This window comes from Gobius niger (genome assembly GCF_951799975.1).
Source record: "Gobius niger genome assembly, chromosome: 22".
In the NCBI taxonomy this organism is placed as follows: domain Eukaryota; kingdom Metazoa; phylum Chordata; class Actinopteri; order Gobiiformes; family Gobiidae; genus Gobius; species Gobius niger.
In genome coordinates this window covers 17,248,876-17,271,062 of record NC_136873.1, presented here as the reverse complement: position 1 = coordinate 17,271,062, position 22,187 = coordinate 17,248,876, and the positions used below count along the sequence as shown (strand labels likewise).

At 42.4% G+C, this 22,187-nt stretch overlaps 1 protein-coding gene across 5 annotated transcripts in view; it reads right to left on the bottom strand.

Moving 5' to 3' along the window:
* LOC306981356 (homer protein homolog 3-like) overlaps positions 1-22,187 on the bottom strand; it is a 112,158-nt gene that overhangs the window by 13,514 nt on the left and 76,457 nt on the right. For all 5 annotated transcript variants that reach the window (XM_079580951.1, XM_079580949.1, XM_079580950.1 and 2 more), the window contains 2 exons: positions 21,363-21,499; positions 11,687-11,843 (listed from right to left, as the gene is read on the bottom strand). In XM_079580951.1, coding sequence (XP_079437077.1) covers positions 11,687-11,843; positions 21,363-21,499 — 294 coding nt within the window. The remainder of the gene's footprint in view (positions 1-11,686; positions 11,844-21,362; positions 21,500-22,187) is intronic.

Below are 22,187 nucleotides of genomic sequence, written 5' to 3'. Positions count from 1 at the left end.
AGTGTCAAAACAGTATCAAGAACGAGATGAAAGCGAGGATGAAAGCCCAACAAAAAGGTGGCAATGAGTGACAAAAACCTCACAAAAGAGCAATAAAAATGTGACAAAAACTATGCAAAAGAGAGGCAAAAATGTGTTGAAAACGCAGTGAAAAAGCCAAATATGGAGCATTAAAAAAGTGGCAAAAATGAGATGAAAAAGAACGCCAAAAAGTGACGACAATGCAGCAACAGGATCAGATCAGTTTTGTAGGACTTAGCTTTCAAATGAGGCATTCCTCTGGCCAATACGCTGTAAGCTCAAGTCGAGAAGCTTTTAGATTTGGTGGAACTGGAGAAAACAGACTTTGTTAAGGCGGGGGGTAAGAGGTTATTACTAGGGATGCACCGATCCAATACTGGTATCTTCCTGCATTTTTGTTGATTTTATATTGGAATATATGATAATAATAATATATGTCACTGGACACTAGTATTGAGTCTGGTCTGGATCCCACGTGCTCATGCTCGGTCCCGATAGTGGAAACAGACACCACCTGTGGCGCACCTGTGGTTTGGATGACTTTATCCACACACGATGAGAAGCCATGGAAAAGGATCTTTGACACATGGGGTTCAATTACTGTCTCATTTATTTATTTATTTGGCTATTTATTTGGTTGTTTGGTTGGGTTGGTTGTGTTGGTTGTGTTGGTTGTGTTGGTTGTGTTGGTTGGGTGGTTGGTTGGTTGGTTGGTTGGTTGGTTGGTTGGTTGGTTGGTTGGGTTTGTTGGGTGGTTATTTGGTTGGGTTTGTTGGGTGGGTGGTTGGTTGGTTGGTTGGTTGGTTGGGTTTGTTGGGTTTGTTGGGTGGTTATTTGGTTGGGTTTGTTGGGTGGTTGGTTGGTTGGTTGGTTGGGTTTGTTGGGTTTGTTGGGTGGTTATTTGGTTGGGTTTGTTGGGTGGTTGGTTGGTTGGTTGGTTGGTTGGGTTTGTTGGGTTTGTTGGGTGGTTATTTGGTTGGGTTTGTTGGGTGGTTGGTTGGTTGGGTTTGTTGGGTTTGTTGGGTGGTTATTTGGTTGGTTTGTTGGGTTTGTTGGGTTTGTTGGGTGGTTTTTTGGTTGGTTTGTTGGGTTTGTTGGGTTGGTTGGTTATTTGGTTGGTTATTTGGTTGGTTGGTTGCTTGTGTATAATCTCAGGCTGGATCACGGAGCCCGGCTAAAACACTTCACCCAGACTGCCCCCCCCCCCCCCTTCCTTTAACATTCAGACAGGAAACTGCAGTGATATTTGGAGAAAAGTAGGGCACGCAGCCCAACATAAGCCTTTGAAGTCTTTGCATTCAGCTCCATCCACTATGCTTGAAAAAATAAATCTCTACAGTGATTTATTTAGGAGGCCAAGAGCTTTGAAATTGGCTCATTTTGGAGAATATATTTGGTTTATTCTACAAAATGGCAGCTGTCCTTTTCAGTCACTCAGTGAGGTCCAACTGGTCTTCTACGGTCTTCCTCATTTTGGTAATATATGAATTAGTTGGTGTGAGGTCTGAGCTCATTCTACACATTAGGACATTCTGAATATATATTGTATTATGGACACTATCGCGATACACTTGAATCGTGGAATGTATCGTATCGTGAACTCTGTATTGGGATGCGTATCATATCGTGAAGTTGTTGATGATACCCTGCCCTACTTGGATATGTGTCCGACCCACAAAAATCAGAAACTTGACTGAAGTCGAGTTAGCATTTAGCTCAGAGGACACTTTTGTGCGCTAATGCTTATCTAGCGTAAGCACTAGCGCAACGTTAGATAATGTCAGAAAGTCTGTACATTCAGCAATGATTTCTGACTAGGCTGTGACGAAAATGTGGTTGATTGGTGGCCAACCGCTGAAAACATCTGGACAGGAAACACACATTTAACAGGCTAACGGACTCTGTAAAGTTTGCCCGACTGCACTTTTTCATTTTGGCCCTCGGAGAAAAAAAGTTTGGGAATTCTACGTTGACATTTCTTCATTTTACTTTTTGACAATTAGTTTGATCCGATTGAGTAAGAATATGTTAAAGTTCAGGATGTATCTGTACATATCTATCAAACAGCAGCCGTCCAAGTATTCAAGCTAATAGGATTACTGTGCTGAACAGTGAACGCGCGAGCTAACTGCAGCTAAACACCTCAGTGGGCTCTAACAGGGCGAGTCGCTGCTTCATTAAAAAGAGCTTAGCGCCGCGGTGAGCTAACTGTTACAGCGTTAAATAGATGAGACACATTGTTTTGGACGTGCTGTGGACGTGAGCTGACATAATGGAACAGGACAGGCCGCCGGGAGAATCCAGCACAGCTCCAGCCGGTTTGACACGGAGGATTGTTAAAAGTACACGCTCAACCCTGAGCAGTTTGGAAAAGAGAAGAAGAGGGAAGTGTGATAGTGGACTTTGGTTCCTCTATACTGTTGTTGGGTCCTCGAGCATCTGCCTTCTCTGGGATAAAAGGGTGTCCTTATTTTGTTTCTTAAGCTCATAGTAAGGCTCAGACCCCTGCAGTATATTAGGGCTTCGAAGACATTTGTCGGAGAAATAAAGCACTGTAACGTATTCTGAGCTTTATTATCATTATCCTGTCCAGGACCACTGTCCCTCATCAGGGACTGACTCCAGTTCCATTTACTTGCATACAGCATTTAGGCAAATTATATTTCGACCAATATAGACATGTGGCACAGATTTTTAAACGGGCCCTTCTCCCCAAAATATCTATTCCAGTCATGGAACACCATCACGTAAATCAAAACATTAATAAAAGGACAGAATTTCTTCTCCATATTACATTATTTTTAGTCCAATCATAGGCTGACTGGATTTTTTTGGTCCAAAATAATCAAGTAAAATATAATTCAACAAAAATTTCAACAAAATACTCTTTTGGGAAAAATGTTGGCACATTATATCAATTTTTACGGTCAGAAATTACCTAAAATTACTCTACAAATGGGAAATCTTCTTGTGAACAAACTTTTAGGTAATTCCAGTTATGTTCCCTTATTCCTAATATCTATGATCTTCAAAATGAGCCATTTCCCAAAGAAATCCATTGATATTTGTGCTGGAAGTGCTCAGTGCAGGCCAGAAGCACATGTTAGCCACATGTTAGCCACATGTTAGCCACATGTTAGCCACATGTTAGCCACATGTTAGCCACATGTTAGCCACATGTTAGCCACATGAGCATTTAGGCACAAACTTGTCTAAAATGTCCACAGGGCCATTGATATCACAGTGGACAGTGGTACATCTGAGTAGAGGTCCATTGTCTCTGTCCAACAATCTGCCATAGTCCATATCAACAGTGAATGAAGACGTGTAAAAGGCTCTTTTCTGAGTAAACAAGGCGGCCATTTTGTTTCGGGGGAAGGTGTGACTGACGCACCTTTGTGCACTGAGATAAATATGGAAAAGAAATTACCCACTTCATTTTGCTTCGATTTAGTCGATTTTTGCTTTAATAACATTTGGCCCTTTGGAGAGGTTTGTGCACAATGCTAATAAGATATAGCACCAAAAAATGTAAAAGTTTACAAATCCAACATACTTGGACCTAGACTTCTGAAATTTTGCACACATGCTGAGCACCAGTAAGGTTACAACTGTACTCAGTTTGGAGCGTGTGCTATGAAGTATATTTTCAGGAAATTCATTTCAGTTTATGTGTAATTTTGGATATATTAAAAAGCTATATTTTTATTCATTTTAGAAATGCAGAACCTTTTTTACATGTTTTTGTCACAATGTCCTTATGAATTTACATAGAAGCTATGTTTTGTTCTGATTCCAGTGATGGTTCACATAAGCAAGTATGTTGTTTTAATAGTAATTTTAATATGGAGAGGTTACTGTTTAATTTAGCCAGGCGAGAGTACATCAAAGTAGGTGTTCCTTAACAGGATTTATAACATTGTACAATGCATTTGATTACACAGATCAAATGGTGGGTTAGTCCTGAGCCACTGTGACTCTGTGTGCCACCAGTCATTATTGTGACAGGGCCACGAGACCCTGTCCTGTCGTGGATAATAAAAACATTTACATGCACTCCAGTATCCCAGTATTAGCCATAATCCGGTTATGGCAGGTTTGGGGATCTGCTGTTTATATGTAACTGAGAAATGATCAAATAAAGGATCCCTTTTGAGGGGCTCGTATTGAGGCGACATCTGCGCTGCCGCATATAAACCATATTTTTGAGCACAATACGGTGACAATATTAAAAGCCTAAGTGACTCACTATGGTGAGTTTTTTTTGCTTGGCGATGAAAGGATTTAGCTCGGCAAAAGACGGAGCCGTGAGGAAAGGAGGAGGGAACTGCAACTGCCTCTGGGGAATATTCAAACAGGACTCAAAGAGAGTGGCTCGAAACACAACTCCAGGTTTGTTTTTGATGCGACAACAACATTGTAACTAAAAAAAATATGACATGTGTGAAACTTCAATGACACGGCTAACATTAGCTAAGGGGACGGGCAAAGATCTTTGATAAAACTCTACAGAGGACGTAACGCTCATTGACGTGGCAAATGCGGCGGCCATATTGTGATCGGCCGCTGAGGCTAATGCTAATAGCAAGTCATATAAAAAAGGAGACACGTTTTTTTGTTGATAAACATCAGAATTTGAGATACAGTCATTGTTTGTGATTTGTTGTATCGCTGGTAAGTCACGGTCAGACATATTTCCATATGTTTTTAGTTTTGTAAATCTTTAAAGGACTGTTCCTTAAAGGATTGTTTGGGAAGGAGCATTGTCAATCTATCTATTTTCTGTCTTTTCTGTGACTTAATAAACTTTGCACAATTGTAAAAAGGTCCACTGTTTGCATATACAGTCTATGATGTGAATATATACAGTCCTGTAATACAGTATTAAAGAGTATGAAACAATGTAAATACGTGTTATACCTACACGCTCAACCCTGAGCAGTTTGGAAAAGAGAAGAAGAGGGAATTGTGATAGTGGACTTTGGTTCCTCTATACCAGGGGTGTCAAACTCATTTTGGGTCGCGGGCCGAAATTCGGCTCCCACGGTGGGTCGCGGGCCACATATAATAGAGAAAATGTTTCCAATAAATGAATAATAATAAGCTGTGATTTGATCAAAGCCCCAACTTGACTGCAGCTTCATCAATGACAACGGCTTCCACTTGTATTGCACTTTACAAGCCTGTGTCACAAGGTCCTGAAAGTGCAGTAGTCATTATTCATTCACTTGATGGTGGTAAATTTTTATTGAAGCCACAGCCGCCCTGGGGCAGACTGTCCATTTACCACATGGCTATATAATGTGTTGTTCATATCCTGAGCTCTAATTATGTCAGTTCCCTCTGCTGGACACATGTGGAACTCTATCCTTTTTTTTTTTATTTAATGCCCCCTAGTGGCTAGAATGAGCATTCTGGTTATTCTTTAAAAATTCATAACTCCGCACAGGAATGGGCTAGAGACTTACTTTTTTTTTTGACATACTCTGGAATTTATGCTCTACAGGTCAGGGGCCGGATTATGTATGTATGTTTGACACCCCTGCTCTATACTATTGTTGGGTCCTCGAGCATCTGCCTTGTCTGGGATAAAAGGGTGTACTTATTTTGTTTATTAAGCTCATAGTAAGGCTCAGACCCCTGCAGTATATTAGGGCTTCGAAGACATTTGTAGGAGAAATAAAGCACTGCAACATATTCTGAGCTTTATTATCATTATCCTGTACACTAGACATAAGCTCAGACAGTATTTAGGATAAAGTCATGAAATAACTCTCTGCATCCTGTTGTAGCTTTTTGGGAGTCCATTTTTGTTTCATTTGATGTATGTGTGAGCTAAACTTAAGTGTCCAAAGAGTGAAAAACCATGGATCAGTTGTTGCTTGGTCAGAGACATTTTGGTGTCATATAAGGAAAGCGTCCTTTGTCACCATGAGCTCCGTATATCTGCAGACCCTGTATCACACAGACAGTTTGGATTGCCAGGCCACACACAGCAAAAGTTAAAAACTAAAAGCCGCGATTGGCCCAAATGCGTTACTTCCAGTCGGCGCGTCCCCACAAGGCTGTTTCCAACTCCAGCTGAGAAAAACAGCGTCTTTTCTCCGAGTGGGTCACGGCACGATTCTCCTGCGGAAAAAGAATTGGCTCTGGCTGTGTATAGAGATGCAAATGGCCCGCGAATATGTGAAGATGATGGAACTCTTGACCTTCTTTGGCATTTCTCACGCGTCTACTGCTGATGCACAAATGCTAATGACGCACCCCGGCTTATACTTAGACTTCCTCTGCGGATCAGCGCGTCTGCCTGCTCTGATGCCACTGCAGACATGCTGAATGCAAGCTGTGTCAACATTTGTTTTATATAGAGGAAAGCCTGGGATTCAAAGCTGCACTGTCAGAATCCTCCAGGTCCCATAGTCCAAACACAACGGTATCAAAATATTATAGAAGTTCATTAACGGTTGTCTTCAGGTCTAAAACCCTTTTGAGCATCTGTGGGACATCCTCAAAGAGAGGAGTCTGAAATGTATTTTCAGAAAGCTCGTATTACTAGGGATGGGAAGCAAAGTGTAGCCTGGCAAGTCCAGAATGATCCCCCTTTGTATTTTTTTTATACAGGCCTCGACTCTGACAATGTTCAAATCCAGGCTGAAAACAGTTCTTTTTGCCCGTGCATATGACTGAAAGTATTTTATCTACACTCTGGCCTCTTACTGTAATTGATTAATTTTATGTTGATGTCCAGAGGAGGAGGAGCGACAAAACAGAGGTTAGGTAACTTTGTGTGAACAAGCAAGAAAAATACTGCTCAAGACAGAGCGAAATAGTGCTCAAGACAGAGCGAGTCAAAACAAGACTTAAAAATAGTGTAGAATAACCAGAATGCTCATTCCAGCCACTAAGGGGCAGCTTAAATAATAAAATGGACTATTAATATTATTATTATACTATTATAGAATTTGGGAAAGACCACAGTTACCATAGAGATACGCCATCTTTGCAGCTGTTAGCATACATTTTCATTGACTAACACTAGCTAAAAAACGTATAAAAAGTGGAGAAAAAAGCTGTGGAACAACTCCGTTAGCTGCTGAGTTACTGCTGGTAAAAACATCTAACTCACAGTGGTGTCCAAGTGTTTTAATGTGAACAATAACTCCAGTATTTTAACTTTTCAAATCCCCATTAGTTTACAATTGATGCTAATCCCATAATGCTTAGCAATATGACGTCACACTCTATAGGCCCACCTATAGCATCAATATTTCTGAAACTCAACGGAGAGTGACTGAACATACTTCTTTCTCAGGCTCATTACCCAAAAATGCCGCACCTACTTACTACAGTCACTGCTTCCGGGGTTAGCATAACTGCTGCGCCATTAGCATTTATCTCCGCTTACCCAGACGACTTTGGCAAATATTACTTTTACAGCAGTAGGTGCAGCATTTTTGGCTCATGGGCCTGATAAATAAGTATGTTCAGTAACTCTCTGTTGAGTTTCAGAAATATTGATTGTGGTTTTAAAGAGGTTTTTGTAGTTTCTCGTACATCTCGGGACCCGGAAGTAGAGCTGGAGTTTGTTCTGGATAGTTGTGACAATACGTCCGATCAACCGGTCCTCTGCCTGGAAATAAGCGTCGTCCTCACCTTCTGTGTACTTTGCGGCCATGTTGAGGCTTAAACTGTTGTTTTATAAAAGCGTCTACGTCCGAATGTCGTGTCTAAAACAGACGAATGAATCCTTCGCCTTTGAGCACAGACTGACTTACAGGGGGTTTGCCTCAAAGCCACTGTGCTTGGGTCAGACAGTTTTTAATGCAGGCAACTAGTTACCATAGTCGTGCACTGGCCTAGCACTAGCCAAGCACTAGCCTAGCATTAGCCAAGCACAAGCCGAGCACTAGCCGAGCACTAGCCTAGCATTAGCTGAGCACTAGCCGAGCACTAGCCGAGCACTAGCCGAGCACTAGCCGAACACTAGCTGAGCACTAGCCTAGCACTAGCCTAGCATTAGCTGAGCACTAGCCTAGCACTAGCCGAGCACTAGCCTAGCATTAGCTGAGCACTAGCCTAGCACTAGCCTAGCATTAGCTGAGCACTAGCCTAGCACTAGCCGAGCACTAGCCGAGCACTAGCCTAGCACTAGCCTAGCATTAGCTGAGCACTAGCCGAGCACTAGCCTAGCATTAGCTGAGCACTAGCCGAGCACTAGCCGAACACTAGCCGAGCACTAGCCGAGCACTAGCCTAGCACTAGCCGAGCACTAGCCTAGCACCGCCAAACTTCTTCAAATATAAGGACTGCATGAACAATAATTTAAAAAAATATATCTAAAAATCACCAACACTCTGGATAACTAGGAAATGAGGCCCTATGTCAAAAATCCTGAAACATCCCTTTAAGACAGGGGTGTCAAACATACGGCCCTAATCTGGCCCCTGCCTTGTAGAGCATTAATTCCAAAGTATGTAAAAAAAAGTCAGTCTCTAGCCCATAGTGTTTTAAATGTAGCACTTTGAGATTCCTTTGAATGAAAAGTGCATTATAAATGAAATCTATTATTATTAGGCCTGAGCGAAGGGGCTCTTGAAATCGTATAGAGCAGAATGTTTACTGCTCAAATAAACAAATAAACTTATAACCGTCTCTTATCGGTGCTGCTGAGGAGTTGCGCCGTTGCCACGCGGCCAAACCAGCTCTTTATATAGGCTTTGTCCTGTCTGATGGATGCCCTCCCTGAATCTGACCCGTTTGTCTCCGCAGTGAGATGTTGGACCATCGCACAGGGCTTCCCTGGCTCTCCAGCAGTGCACGGCTTTGACAGAGTCACAGGTTCGCTGTCAACATGCCCTCTGTATGTTAATCATGAGCCCGAGCTACTGATGCCGCCACAAGCTTCAAAATCCATTCACATAATCTGGTCCCGTCGAAGAGTTTGAAGATGAGTTCATTTCTCCATGAATGGGTCAGACCATCTGTTCCAGCGGGCCTGCAATAAGGGCCTGCATTCAGACGGACAAAAGAAGAAACTCAATGACCAATCATGTTTTTTCTTTGAAGGAAATCTTTACCTTTATCAATAAGAGTTCCTTAGAAACGGAGATAACTCTAACGTTAAGTAAACAGGAGACAGATTGTTTTGAACAATCCGATTTTTAAGGTTAGTGCTTGGGCAAAATCAGAGGAACTCAATAATGAAGAAAATGCTAATAAAAAACCTGATGAAATACTGTGACATCAATTGCTGAAACAATCCTGAAAAACGGTTCTATGTCCTCAAGACCGGGTTATAAATAATGGTGATTCCGATAGACATGATGCACCACTTTCCCCGTAGGGCCTGTCTGAAGTGAGGACCACAGTGTAAACGGAAAGCTTTGGCTCTGGGAGAACCCACACGGGCCCTCTAAAAGGCTCTGGTCCGACCTGACAGGAGCGGGACATCACCAGCTCGTCTCCATGGAGATGTGGCTGATGTGCAAAACATTACATTTAAATATTAAACATTGGGTCCTCTAACTTTTAGACATCCCTCATCAAATAGGAAAAAAAGGACCAAAGGACCTTCACTCCCCATCAGTCTGCTTCCATGAAGTCATAGTTTCAAATAATGCGGGAAACCAAAGTCATTTTCTTATCGATTGTTAATTAGCCTTTAAAGGTACACTGCGTAACATATTGGAAACATAACAAAACCAACACAGAAAAGTCTATTTTTGCAGCGGGTAAGAAGAGAATGGATTTGGATGAGGACCTAACATACGGTGTTTAAATCTCATACTAAATCTCGACTGCCTTTAGCCACATCTCCATGGAGACGAGCTGGAGATGTCCCGCCCCTCACTCAGGTCTGAGGGGAGCGGACGCACTAATGCAGGTAATACAAATTTAGCGTCCCGGGTTTGAATCCCACCTGGACGGGGCCTTTCTGTGGAATGTTCTCCCTGTGTTTGTGTTTCCCCCACCACTAAAACATGTACAAGAGGTGAATCCTCCAGCCAGGTGTTTCTGACCACCAGCCTTGGCTCTACATCACGGAGATGGGTCCCCCGGGCGCAGCACTGCCCTCAGCTCCCTACGGTCCAGAGGAGTCGAAGGATGGGTCAAATGCAGAGGACAATTTCTTTGTTGTTGATAGTGACAAATAAAGCACCATCACCTTTACCTCCCCCTCTCTCTCCCCCCTCCCCTTCTTCTTGCTGTGAGGCAGGTACGCTAACCACTCAGCCGCCGTCCCGCCATTTCTAAACCAACGCTGATGCCCCCAAAGGACTGATCTAAGTCTGTTTCAATGATAAATGATAAATATTTTTTTTAAAATGCTACATGCGAGTCTTGATGATTTATCTTTCTCCAACTGGGGCACGCGTCTTTACCCCTCCTTCCGAAACTCCCCACGCAGGCCCACTCCTGCCCCAACCTCCGGCCCCTCGGGTGCTGCTCCACTTCCTACCACCTGGTCCACACGGCTGCTGCGCTAACACGGACAGCGATAACCTTCACCTTCAGCGCAGCGTCAGCCGAGCAAACAGCCAACAACCGTGTGTCCATCACTTTAACAAACATTTTAGTTCTGTGGAAGCAACGAGGGACGGAAAGACCACATTCTGCATTTAAAACCTCTCATTCGCTTGAGGTGTAAAAAGCGTTAATGCGCAGATGGGAAAGGCCTTTTCGCATAAAGTTTGACGTAGGGAATAAAAAGAACACGTGACAGTGGGCGGAGCATTTCTAAATGTTTCAGAACAAGAGCTACATTGTCAGCCGAGCACTAGCCTAGCACTAGCCTAGCATTAGCCGAGCACTAGCCTAGCACTAGCCTAGCATTAGCCGAGCATTAGCCAAGCACTAGCCTAGCACTAGCCTAGCATTAGCCGAGCACTAGCCGAGCACTAGCAGAGCACTAGCCTAGCACTAGCCTAGCACTAGCCGAGCATTAGCCGAGCATTAGCCGAGCACTAGCCTAGCACTAGCCTAGCACTAGCCGAGCACTAGCCGAGCACTAGCCTAGCATTAGCCGAGCACTAGCCGAGCATAAGTCTAGCACTAGCCGAGCACTAGCCTAGCATTAGCCGAGCACTAGCCGAGCATAAGTCTAGCACTAGCCTAGCACTAGCCTAGCACTAGCCTAGCACTAGCCGAGCACTAGCCTAGCACTAGCCTAGCATTAGCCTAGCACTAGCCTAGCACTAGCCTAGCACTAGCTGAGCATAAGTCTAGCACTAGCCTAGCACTAGCCTAGCACTAGCCTAGCACTAGCCGAGCACTAGCCTAGCACTAGCCTAGCACTAGCCTAGCACTAGCCGAGCACTAGCCTAGCACTAGCCGAGCACTAGCCTAGCACTAGCCGAGCACTAGCCTAGCACTAGCCGAGCACTAGCCTAGCACTAGCCTAGCACTAGCCGAGCATAAGCCTAGCACTAGCCTAGCACAAGCCGAGCACTAGCCTAGCCTAGCACTAGCTGAGCTTTAGCCTAGCACTAGCGGAGCATTAGCCGAGCATTTGCCGAGCACTAGCCGAGGTATATGTGATATGTGATTTGATCAGGACGTTCGCCACGTTACACGCCTCATACATTGAAGTGTAAAGAGCACAAAAGAGCACACAACATCTTCAGTCGTAGTACAGCGAGTGTCCAGGTAAATGAAGTGTCCTGACCTGCTCCCTAAGCCGGTCCGTCTCCTCCTGGTACTCCTGCAGCTGCCTCTTCCACTCCTCCACGCTGGAGTTGGCCTCGTGCAGCGCCTCCACCAGTTTGGCGTTACTGTCCTGCAGAGTGAAGAGCTCCGCCTCCAGGTTGATCTCACACATGGACCTGCAGACACAACCGGAGGCGTTTGGTCAGATGGGCTGGACACTGGCAAACTTGATTTAAGCTGATTTGGTTAAAACATTTGCGATACAAGCAGGGGTTAAAGTGGGATGGAACGCTCCAAAACCACGCTCCGCCATCTTGGCTAATGGCAGAAATGTATATTGTGTGTCTGACAAGATCATCAGAAACACCAAACAGAAGAAGAGCACACAGAGGCGGGGGCGGACTGGAAGAGGAGCACAGAAGGGCCACTGGCTCTAGGGCCACCGATCCCGCCTCAACCGAGCTTTACCCAAATCTAAAAGCAAAAAAGAAAAGCATCAAAGTAGCGAGAAAAAGAGGATGAAAACAAAACAAAAATGTGCCGGAAAAGCAACAAAAAGTGACAAAAAATGTGATGAAAACACAACAAAAAATTATAAAAAAAATAATGAAAAAAACAACAACAAAAATACGACAAAAATGTGGCGACGCGACAAAAAGTTTCCATCACTTTTGTAGGTCTTAGCTTTCAAATGAGGCGTTACATTGTTGATCTCCAGTCGAGAAGCTTTTAGATTTGGGTAAAGCCCAGTATAAAAAAATACATGAATCTAAAAGGAATTCCCTGGAGTATGGTGCACCACAAGGTTCAATTTTGGGACCATTATTATTTATTATTTATATTAATGATTTTGCTTCTGTTTCTATTACCACATTTCCCGTTCTTTTTGCTGATGAAACTAATCAAATAAACAATCATAAAAAGCCGAACTGGAAAATATTCGCTCGGTTAAGGCGGGGGGGTAAGAGGTTAAAATATGTATTTGTGGAAGTGTCACAATTTCGCTAATTTGGGCCAGGCTGGTCAGAGTCCAGGGCTGTTTTTCAGTCCCGGTCCGCCCCTGCACAGAGGTTATTGTTCATTTGATGAAGCTGTGCTGGACAGAAGTCCATTTTACAGAGAGAGACTGGAGGTAAGATAATCTGAAAAGAGCAGTCAAAGCAAAACTTTAAAAACATATATTGTAGTCATGTTGGAAATTTTGGAAGAGGACACTTTTCTAGGTTAGAGATACTCACTGAATGTTGCAGTGCAAGTACCACCAGGCCCCATCTCAACAACAGCCTTTCAATGCCAAACTCAACATTCAGTGAGAGCACCCAGAAAAGTGTACCGTACCAATATGACTAAAATATATACTTCTTTGGTCTTTTTGTTTTCCTTTTAACTTTTGTCCATCCATCCATTTTCTTCTGCTTTATCCGGGGCCGGGTCGCGGGGGCAGCAGTCTCAGCAGAGATGCCCAAACTTCCCGATCCACGCACACCTCCTCCAGCTGTTCTGGGGGGACCCCGAGGCGACACCAGGCCAGCTCGGAGACATAGTCCCACCACCGTGTCCTGGGTTTTCCACCAGGCCTTGTCCCACTAGGACATGCCTGGGAGGCGACCAGGAGGCATCCGGAACAGATGCCCTAGCCACCCATCCGTTTAACTGTTTTAACTGATAAAATGTTTGCTGCTGTTCATATTAAAGTCATTGCAGGATCATTTAAGGAAAAGTCTAAGAGCGTGATCTCATCTTAGATCTTTGAAGGAAGCAGGTCTGACAAACAGGCCTGAGGTGGAAGTGATCATGAACCTGTAATGCACTGAAGTCAACTCTAAATAGAAATACTAGAGAAAGAAACATGAATATCCTGGTCAGGGTCAGACTCTGCGTTTACACTATGACTGACAGCATCTTTGGAAACGTTCTTGGAAAATGGTGCACACATCATATTTTTTGGGCTGACTTTTCTAAAAACCCAAAGAAACAGGAGCTTGAAGGAGCCGACGGAAGATTTATTTGCGTTAAATCCCAGTGAAGAGGAAACATTCGGCTTTGGTTTGAGCTGAGCTGTACTTAAAGCTGTGCTGATCTCTTCTATGTTAATGAATGATTAAAGCAAAAGCCGTCATTGAATGTAAATATTGTATACACTTCTACAATCCATCTTCTGCTGCATCCTTGGACAACATGTTAAAAATACATAGCCCGCGTCCTTTACCTCGCTTCTGATTTAAACCGACAAGCTTGGAAGCAGAACTTTTCAATAATTCACACAACACGCACATCTCCCGCCTTGGGTCATTTATTTGATTCTTTTCTTTTTTTCTTTACTTTGAATCTCATATACACAAGCCCGTCTGTGTCAGAAATCCCTCCTCTGCTCCAGAACATGTTGTTTCTGTCCGTTACCATGACGACCGAGGCACGGCAACCGCATCCCCCCCCCATCGCGCTTAGCAACGGCAGTTAAAAGAAAAGAACGAGTCTGCAGAGGCGCACATAAAAAACCATGTCGGGATAAAAGGCTGTAAAGTGGTCCAAAGCAGCCACATCGGTTTGAAAAGGAACACAAGTTTGACTGTGTGTGAACGTGCCGTTTCTCATTTGAAAGCTGAGAACCTCCAGGGCCTGATCTTGTGCTTCTAAACGTGGGAGGTACATGGGCCGGAAACACCGTGGGCCAGTGGCGATGTTACGCAGAACAGCCTTTTTCAGATAACCAGACTCCGCGGCCAGGGCGGGGCGAGATGGAGGATGTTGTTCTTTTGTTTTGGTCACGTTAACACAATTAGGGCTGAAGGAGTGCCGATCCGCGCCACAGCGGGACCGGCTGTAGCTACATCTCTTTCTCTCAGGACACGAGCATTGTTTAGCAGCTCACAATGGGGTTAATAAAGTTTTTAGTTTGACCTGTGAGAGCCTATAATGTTTAAAGGGACTATACAGAGTTTAAAAATGTTAAAATGATGTATTTTCCTCCCCCTGCATGTTCCAGCCATGTCCTAATGTGTAGAATGAGCTCAGACCTGTTCAGAAACGTGTTAATTCAGGCCCGAAGTGCCGTCATGCACGAGCTTAATATAGAAGCTGCAGTTACGCATAAGACCTGAGGTGGCAGTAGTGAGTGTAAAATGGCCAACTTGCATCTAGTACCTTTAAACAAAAGACACAGATCTGAAAGACACAGAATCTGTGTCAGGGGTGTCAAACACACGATGATTTAATCCGGCTTCTGCCATGTAGAGCATAAATCCCATAGTATGTAAGGAAAAAAAGTAAGTCTCTCGCCAATTCCTGTGCAGAGTTATGAACTTTTAAAGAATAACCAGAATGCTCATTCCAGCCACTAAGGGGCAGCTTAAATAATAAAATGTACTATTATTATTACTATACTATTATAGAGTTCGGGAAAGACCACAGTTACCATAGAGATACGCCATCTTTGCAGCTGTTAGCATACATTTTCATTGACTAACATTAGCTAAAAAACGTATAAAAAGTGGAGAAAAAAGCTGTGGAACAACTCCGTTAGCTCCTGTTCAGAAACGTGTTTATTCAGGTCCAAAGTGCCGTCATGCACAAGCTTAATATACAAGCTGCAGTTACGCATAAGACCTGAGGTGGCAGTAGTGAGTGTAAAATGACAAACTCTTTTTATAAGCGACGCCCTCTCGTAAGTAGCGCAGGCACATAGCGCAGCAGCTGTGCCACTCAGAAGATGACCGTCGAGTTAGAATTTGCGCTGTCCTTGCGCCAAGCACAAGATCTGGCCCAATGAGTGTAGTAAGGATTTGTACTTTCTTACAACAAATACTTCAATACTTTTACTGATATGAAGCAACAATCAGACCGAATGACTTTTGCTTTAATTGTAATATCTCATCAGCACTGAGGACACAGGTCCTATAGGGTCATGGTGAGTAATTCGTCTTAATCCTTTCAGAATGCTTTTGTTCAGAACAGCCTGACTCAGAGTTCAGACAAACTAAGCATTAGCACGTCAGACCTGCCTCCACGCTCTTTCTTTCAAAACACTAAGTGTCACCAGCGAAAAGTCCTGAAATGTAGTACTTGTTCAACTTTTTATATTCCAGACTCTTCTCAAATCAAACACCTAAACGATGGTCCAAAATAAACACATTTATTAACATTTTCCACTAGATTTACACTTTTTTCCCCCATTCTGTGCCGTAGCCAGGACTTTTGAGACCATTATATGCACAATTATGCCTTTTTAGCCCATGAATAACTAAGAAACATAGGATTGGCTCCCCCGGTGAAATTTGAATATATCAAATCCCATTTCCTGTAATTCGGTTCAATTTAGATGGATTATCAGCAGCATACCACATACATTCTGTCACCCATATAACAAAACAGCATCTGTCAACAACAACACTCTGGGAGATGTTCTCACAGCCCTGCCAGCAGAGGGCTGTGTGGGGGGTGGCCTGGGTCATGTGGCACGTGCCGCCCCACTCAGAACCGGAACCATTTGATGCGTATGAAGGGTGGGACAGCGGCGCACACACATCCTCTGGGTGGCGGTAGTGCTTAATCTGTATCTGCCAAGTAGTGCCGGCATGTGCACACCAGTGTTCATTTTGACAACATATTTATTTTAGTTTTAGTCTTTTGACTAAAATGTAATTTAATTTTAGTCAAGATTTAGTCAAAAAAACTTTTAAATTTTAGTCTAGTTTTAGTCGACTAACATTGCATGTCAATTTAGTTGACTAAATTTAAGACTAATTTGCATTTATAATATTCATTATAGTCATATTCAATTAAGGTCCTCGACTTCATGGAGCTGCTCCACATGAATAAAGCTCAGAACTGTTCATTTGGCAGAGAATTTAAATGATCTGAGGTTCTTTCAGACGGTCAATAGAAGTTTGGATGATTTTAGTCTCTCCCTTTCATTTTTATTTAGTCTTATTTTAGTCGACTAAAATATCTGGACATTTGAGTCATAGTTTTACTTTTAATTTAGTTTTAGTCCAATTTTAGTCGTCAAAAAGACTAAAGACTAAATATTTTAGTCGATGAAATTAACACTGGTGAACAGTGGATAAAATGTGAAGAAAAATGCATTCTTCTCACAGCAATGACTAATGTTTTGCATTTTCCGCACTACTTTCACGGCGCTTTGTGTTGCAGTGTTTACCGTCTATGGTCTGTGGCTTCGCTGCCATCGCCTCTCAGAGCCGGCTCAAATAAAAACACGGCTCTGTAAAATGGCTAAAAGAAGGCTCATCATTCGACCGACTGACAGATTTCACCAAACTAAAACACAAGGCCCATCGTGCATCGTGTTTTTGGAGTTTTGGATTATCACATGCAGAAGCAGGACTCTTCATGTCCGCGGCAGATGGACAGCGTGTTTCCCTCCTTTATCGTTACAAAGAGCCAGACCGGCAACTTCAAGGTAAAAACAGCAGTTTGGGACGGTTTTGTAAAGTGGATGATGAAGCAGATGGCCCGGGAGTTTTGATAAACGACACCAGCCAGCACAATATTCAACCGGTCAGCTCGCTTGTTACACCTCGCTATAGATATATCAGCAATTACATTTGATTTATGTATTTTCTTGCTATCAGAACCAAGTAGTAAGAGTGTTTAATGTTTCAGTAGGCTAGTACCAAAGTCTGTCTTCCCACACTTAGCTATGGAAATGAGTTCTGTAAGGATGTAAAAGAGTCTGTAGCACGAGGAAGCAAACTGCACAAAGGCATCTGAGGGTTTGTTGCTTCAGAGTCTCCCTTCCATGGTGGCACAAATACATTATTTAGTTTCAGCAATTGTTTTACAAGACGAGGAAAAAAAATGGCTCATCCATGTGCTTAGAACATTTATCAGAAACCGGGACATGGATTTTAGGTTTTCACTGCTGATTTCACTTCATTTATGGGTGCAACGTCAGCAGATCTAGGTGCCCCGGACACGCCCCTGCCAGCCGTATCGGAAAAAAGGTTTTGGTAACGAAGTTATCGAAAGCAGGTATGGAAAAAAAAAAGTTGTGATGCCGTTGGTCCAGGGAGAGCATTAAAGGAAGAGACTTTGTTTCAGCTCAAATAAATGAAATACCGTAAATGCTCTAATATAGGCCCGGGCCTTTATTTACTCAAGGGCATCTAGGACCAGGCCTTTATTGGAACCAGGCCACAATTAGAGACAGGCCTTTATTTCTATTTGAGCAAAACGGACGACCAGGAAAATGAAGGAAAACGAGATTTGTGTCCATTTGCACCTAAAATATTAGGTTCATTTATTAATTAACATTTCAAACCCTCTCCCAGCGGCTGGAACATTGACGCCTTTTATTTTGTCGGGACAACAGGAAGTGTTTCGTTGCTGTTAGCGGAACTTTGACATCAATGTCACTGCAGGTTTCTGTTTCGTTTTTACCGTGGACCGGATTATTTGTTGTTATCTTGTGTAAAAGGCGAGTTTAGACGGAGCGCTTGTGTTTGTGATCGATCATGAGACTGACCCGAGAGAAGACGAGATGCTCGCGCTGATCGAGGAGTTATTTTGAGGCGTGGGACTGACCTGCACACGGAGCAGCTGGACGTGCTTTGAAGACGCGATGGTGACTTTATTAAAACCCTGGAGGGTCTCACAACATTTGTTGCTTTCCCTGTTTCTACAAATAGTCACAGGAGGTTTGAAAAGTGGCTAAATCTGTGTCAAAGTTAAGCTCGGATCAGCTCCTCCACAGCGTCCCCCTCGGCCCGGGTTCCCGTTTGTTTACTTCCTGCACGTGAGTTTTCATTTACACGAGTATGAGACAAATTCCTAACATGGGGAATATTTCTACAACTATAGTTTCTGATAAAAGCCCCGGCCTGTTTTAGAGACCGGCTTTAATTTGCCTCCGCCAGTCACTGTTAGAGACCCGGATGCTAATGGAATACAGGCCAGTATTAGAGAATTTACGGTAATGAAATGAAATAAAATATATTTTTTGGAGAGAAAAAAAAAGTCAAAATTATATTTAATATGCTACTGTTTCTAAACTAATCCTCTATTAGAGACATCCCTGGCTGACCTGCCCCCTGCTGGCCTGCCCTCACAACTGCCCAAGCAAACAGAGTTGCCTGATGACATCATCAGAAAAGATCAGACGGCCTTTATTGATCTCACAATGGAGAAATTCCCTTGTTCCATCAGCTCTCAAGAAACACTCAGGGTGCGCCGGGTGGACAGGAAATGTGCAAACAATGAAATAGTAAATAGATGTATCTTATATACAATGACTACCATTGGGGCAAGAAGTATAAACAGTAAATAATAGAAATAAACAGACTATAATTTAAAAAAATGTCAGTATTGGCAGTGCAGGTTTACATTATAGTGCAAGTGGTTGATAAAGTGACGCAGATAAGTGATGTGAATACAGGGATTATTGCACGTATTCTGCAAAGGGGTTACTGCACATGTTACTTTACAGTCTTGTTGTACAGTCTGACAGCAGTGGAGATGAGCGACCTGCAGTAGCGCTCCCTCTTGCACTCAGGGTGTCTCAGTCTGCCACTGAAAGAGCTGCTCAGCTCCTCTACAGTCCCGTGCAGTGGGTGGGAGTTGTTGTCCATGATGGAGGTGAGCTTGGCTAACACCCTCCTGTCCCTCACCTCCTCCACAGAGTCCAGAGCTGGCCCTCCTGACCAGGCTGTTCAGTTTGTTCTTGTCCCGCTCTGTGTGGCCCGGGGCCCAGCACACGGCAGCGTAGTGGAGAGCACATTCCAATTGGGCCTTAGAGACTGTTAAACATGAGCTATAGTTGGACACTAAAAGTCCAGAACACAGCATAATAACAGAGTCTTTTAAACATTTGGGACTTGAGACGGAGTGACTTCTGCCCCGGCCGGTCTCTTCTCCCTCTAAGGTCCATTTCGGTGAAGCGTTTGCGTTTTCGGGACACAGAGGCGGTGGGTAGGAGGACTGCGTGGACTCTTCAGTGCGTCTTATGTAACTCCGCTCGGGGCTGCTGCTCCGATCTCCGCGATGACCTTTTGTAGTAACTCAGCCTCTGTGGACACATCCCTGTTCATCCTCTCCCACACACAGAAGACCGCCGGGCTCGGAAGATGTCAGGCCAATGCACTGCGTGATCCATTTTGGATTCATAAAAAAGGGAGTGGATGTAGGGCTGCTCGATTATTGAAAAAATAATAATCACGATTATTTTTGTCATAATTGAAATCACGATTATTCAAACGATTATTTGTTGCCTTTGAAAAAATCCATCAAAAAAGTGACAAAAATCCAGCAAAAAAAGACAAAAATCCAGCAAAAAAAGTGACAAAAATCCAGCAAAATATGACAAAAATCCAGCAAAAAATGACAAAAATCCAGCAAAAAATGACAAAAATCCAGCAAAAAAAATGACAAAAATCCAGCAAAAAAAAGACAAAAATTCAGCAAAAAAAAAGACAAAAATTCAGCAAAAAAGTGACAAAAATTCATCAAAAAAAAGACAAAAATCCAGCAAAAAAAGACAAAAATCCAGCAAAAAAATGACAAAAATCCAGCAAAAAAAGACAAAAATCCAGCAAAAAAGTGACAAAAATCCATTAAAAAAATGACAAAAATCCAGCAAAAAAAAAGGACAAAAATCCAGCAAAAAAAAGACAAAAATCCAGCAAAAAAATGACAAAAATCCAGCAAAAAAGTGACAAAAATCCAGCAAAAAAGTGACAAAAATCCATTAAAAAAATGACAAAAATCCAGCAAAAAAATGACAAAAATCCAGCAAAAAAGTGACAAAAATCCATTAAAAAAATGACAAAAATCCAGCAAAAAAATGACAAAAATCCAGCAAAAAAATGACAAAAATCCAGCAAAAAAGTGACAAAAATCCATTAAAAAAATGACAAAAATCCAGCAAAAAAAGACAAAAATCCAGCAAAAAAATGACAAAAATTCATTAAAAAAATGACAAAAATCCAGCAAAAAAATGACAAAAATTCAGCAAAAAAATGACAAAAATTCATCAAAAAAATGACAAAAATCCAGCAAAAAAAAGACAAAAATCCAGCAAAAAATGACAAAAATCCAGCAAAAAAATGACAAAAATCCAGCAAAAAAAAGACAAAAATCCAGCAAAAAAAGACAAAAATCCAGCAAAAAAGTGACAAAAATCCATTAAAAAAATGACAAAAATCCAGCAAAAAAAAAGACAAAAATCCAGCAAAAAAAAGACAAAAATCCAGCAAAAAAAGACAAAAATCCAGCAAAAAAATGACAAAAATCCAGCAAAAAAATGACAAAAATCCAGCAAAAAAAGACAAAAATCCATTAAAAAAATGACAAAATCCAGCAAAAAAGTGACAAAAATCCATCAAAAAAAATGACAAAAATCCATCCAAAAAAATTACAGAAATCCAGCAAAAGACAAAAATTAAAAAATTAAAAAATTGAAAAAAAAAAAAAGGGAAAAAAAATTTGATTTTTTTTTTTGAAGATTATGCTAATTTTGTAATCGTTTACTGTTGTAATCGAAATTGTAATCGAATTTCGATTAATTGCACAGCCCTAAGTGGATGTGAGTAGAAAGATGCTTTGGCTAGAACCTAGAACATGCTTTGGCTTACTTCGAGATTCATTAAGTCAAATAATCGGTATAAAAATTCTCCCTTGATGCGAGACACTGCAGGAGGAGACCACATTGTAAACGAACGTCCCAATGAAAAGCCACTGACCCCTCGGAGAGCATCTTCTTGACCCGCTCCTTCTCCACCGTCAGCTCCACCTCGGCGCTCTTGCTGCGGAACAGCTTCTCCTCGCCCGGGCCGTTGACTTTCAGCAGGGGCGGCGAGTGGCGCTCCTCAGACAGCTCCTGCACGGACACAGACGCAGAGTCAGGAGGATTCAAGTTTAACAACAAGTATTTAACTAGATCAGTATAAACATCTCAATTTGAGCATAATAATCCAAATTTTAGTTGTTTTGACTAGTTTAGAAGTTGTTGGGCATTTGTCCTAGATTATTTCACTTGTTCTGAGATGTTTCTGACTCGTTTCAATACATTTCGTCCTTATTTCAGGTAATTTTCTTTGCCAATGGGGAAAGAAAAAGTGTCTTGTCCCATTGGCAATTTTACTTTCTTATTTCAAGCGAGATTTACCCTAGAACTGGTCTGAAATGTCCTCAAACAAGCAAAGGAAACTTGGTCCGATCAGGAAAAGTGTCTAAATGAGTGAAAACCGCTCAAAACAAGAAACATTCCTTCAATTAAAGTCATTTAAGCCAATGCTTGATATTTACTTTTTGTAGTGAAGTTCCCTGCCGTCCACCACCTGTAAGTTCATTGTGTTTTACTCGCACAGATCTTACACGTATTGTATTATATTATTAGTAACTACAAGGTCTTAGCTTTCAAATGAGGCTTTGCATAGACGCAACAAAACTGTGACCAAAATGTAAGAAAAATTTGACAAAATGAGTAAATATGCGACAAAAAAATGAAATGCAGCAACACAAGACTTTTAGATTTAGAGGCTGAACAGGAGAAAATGCACTTGGTT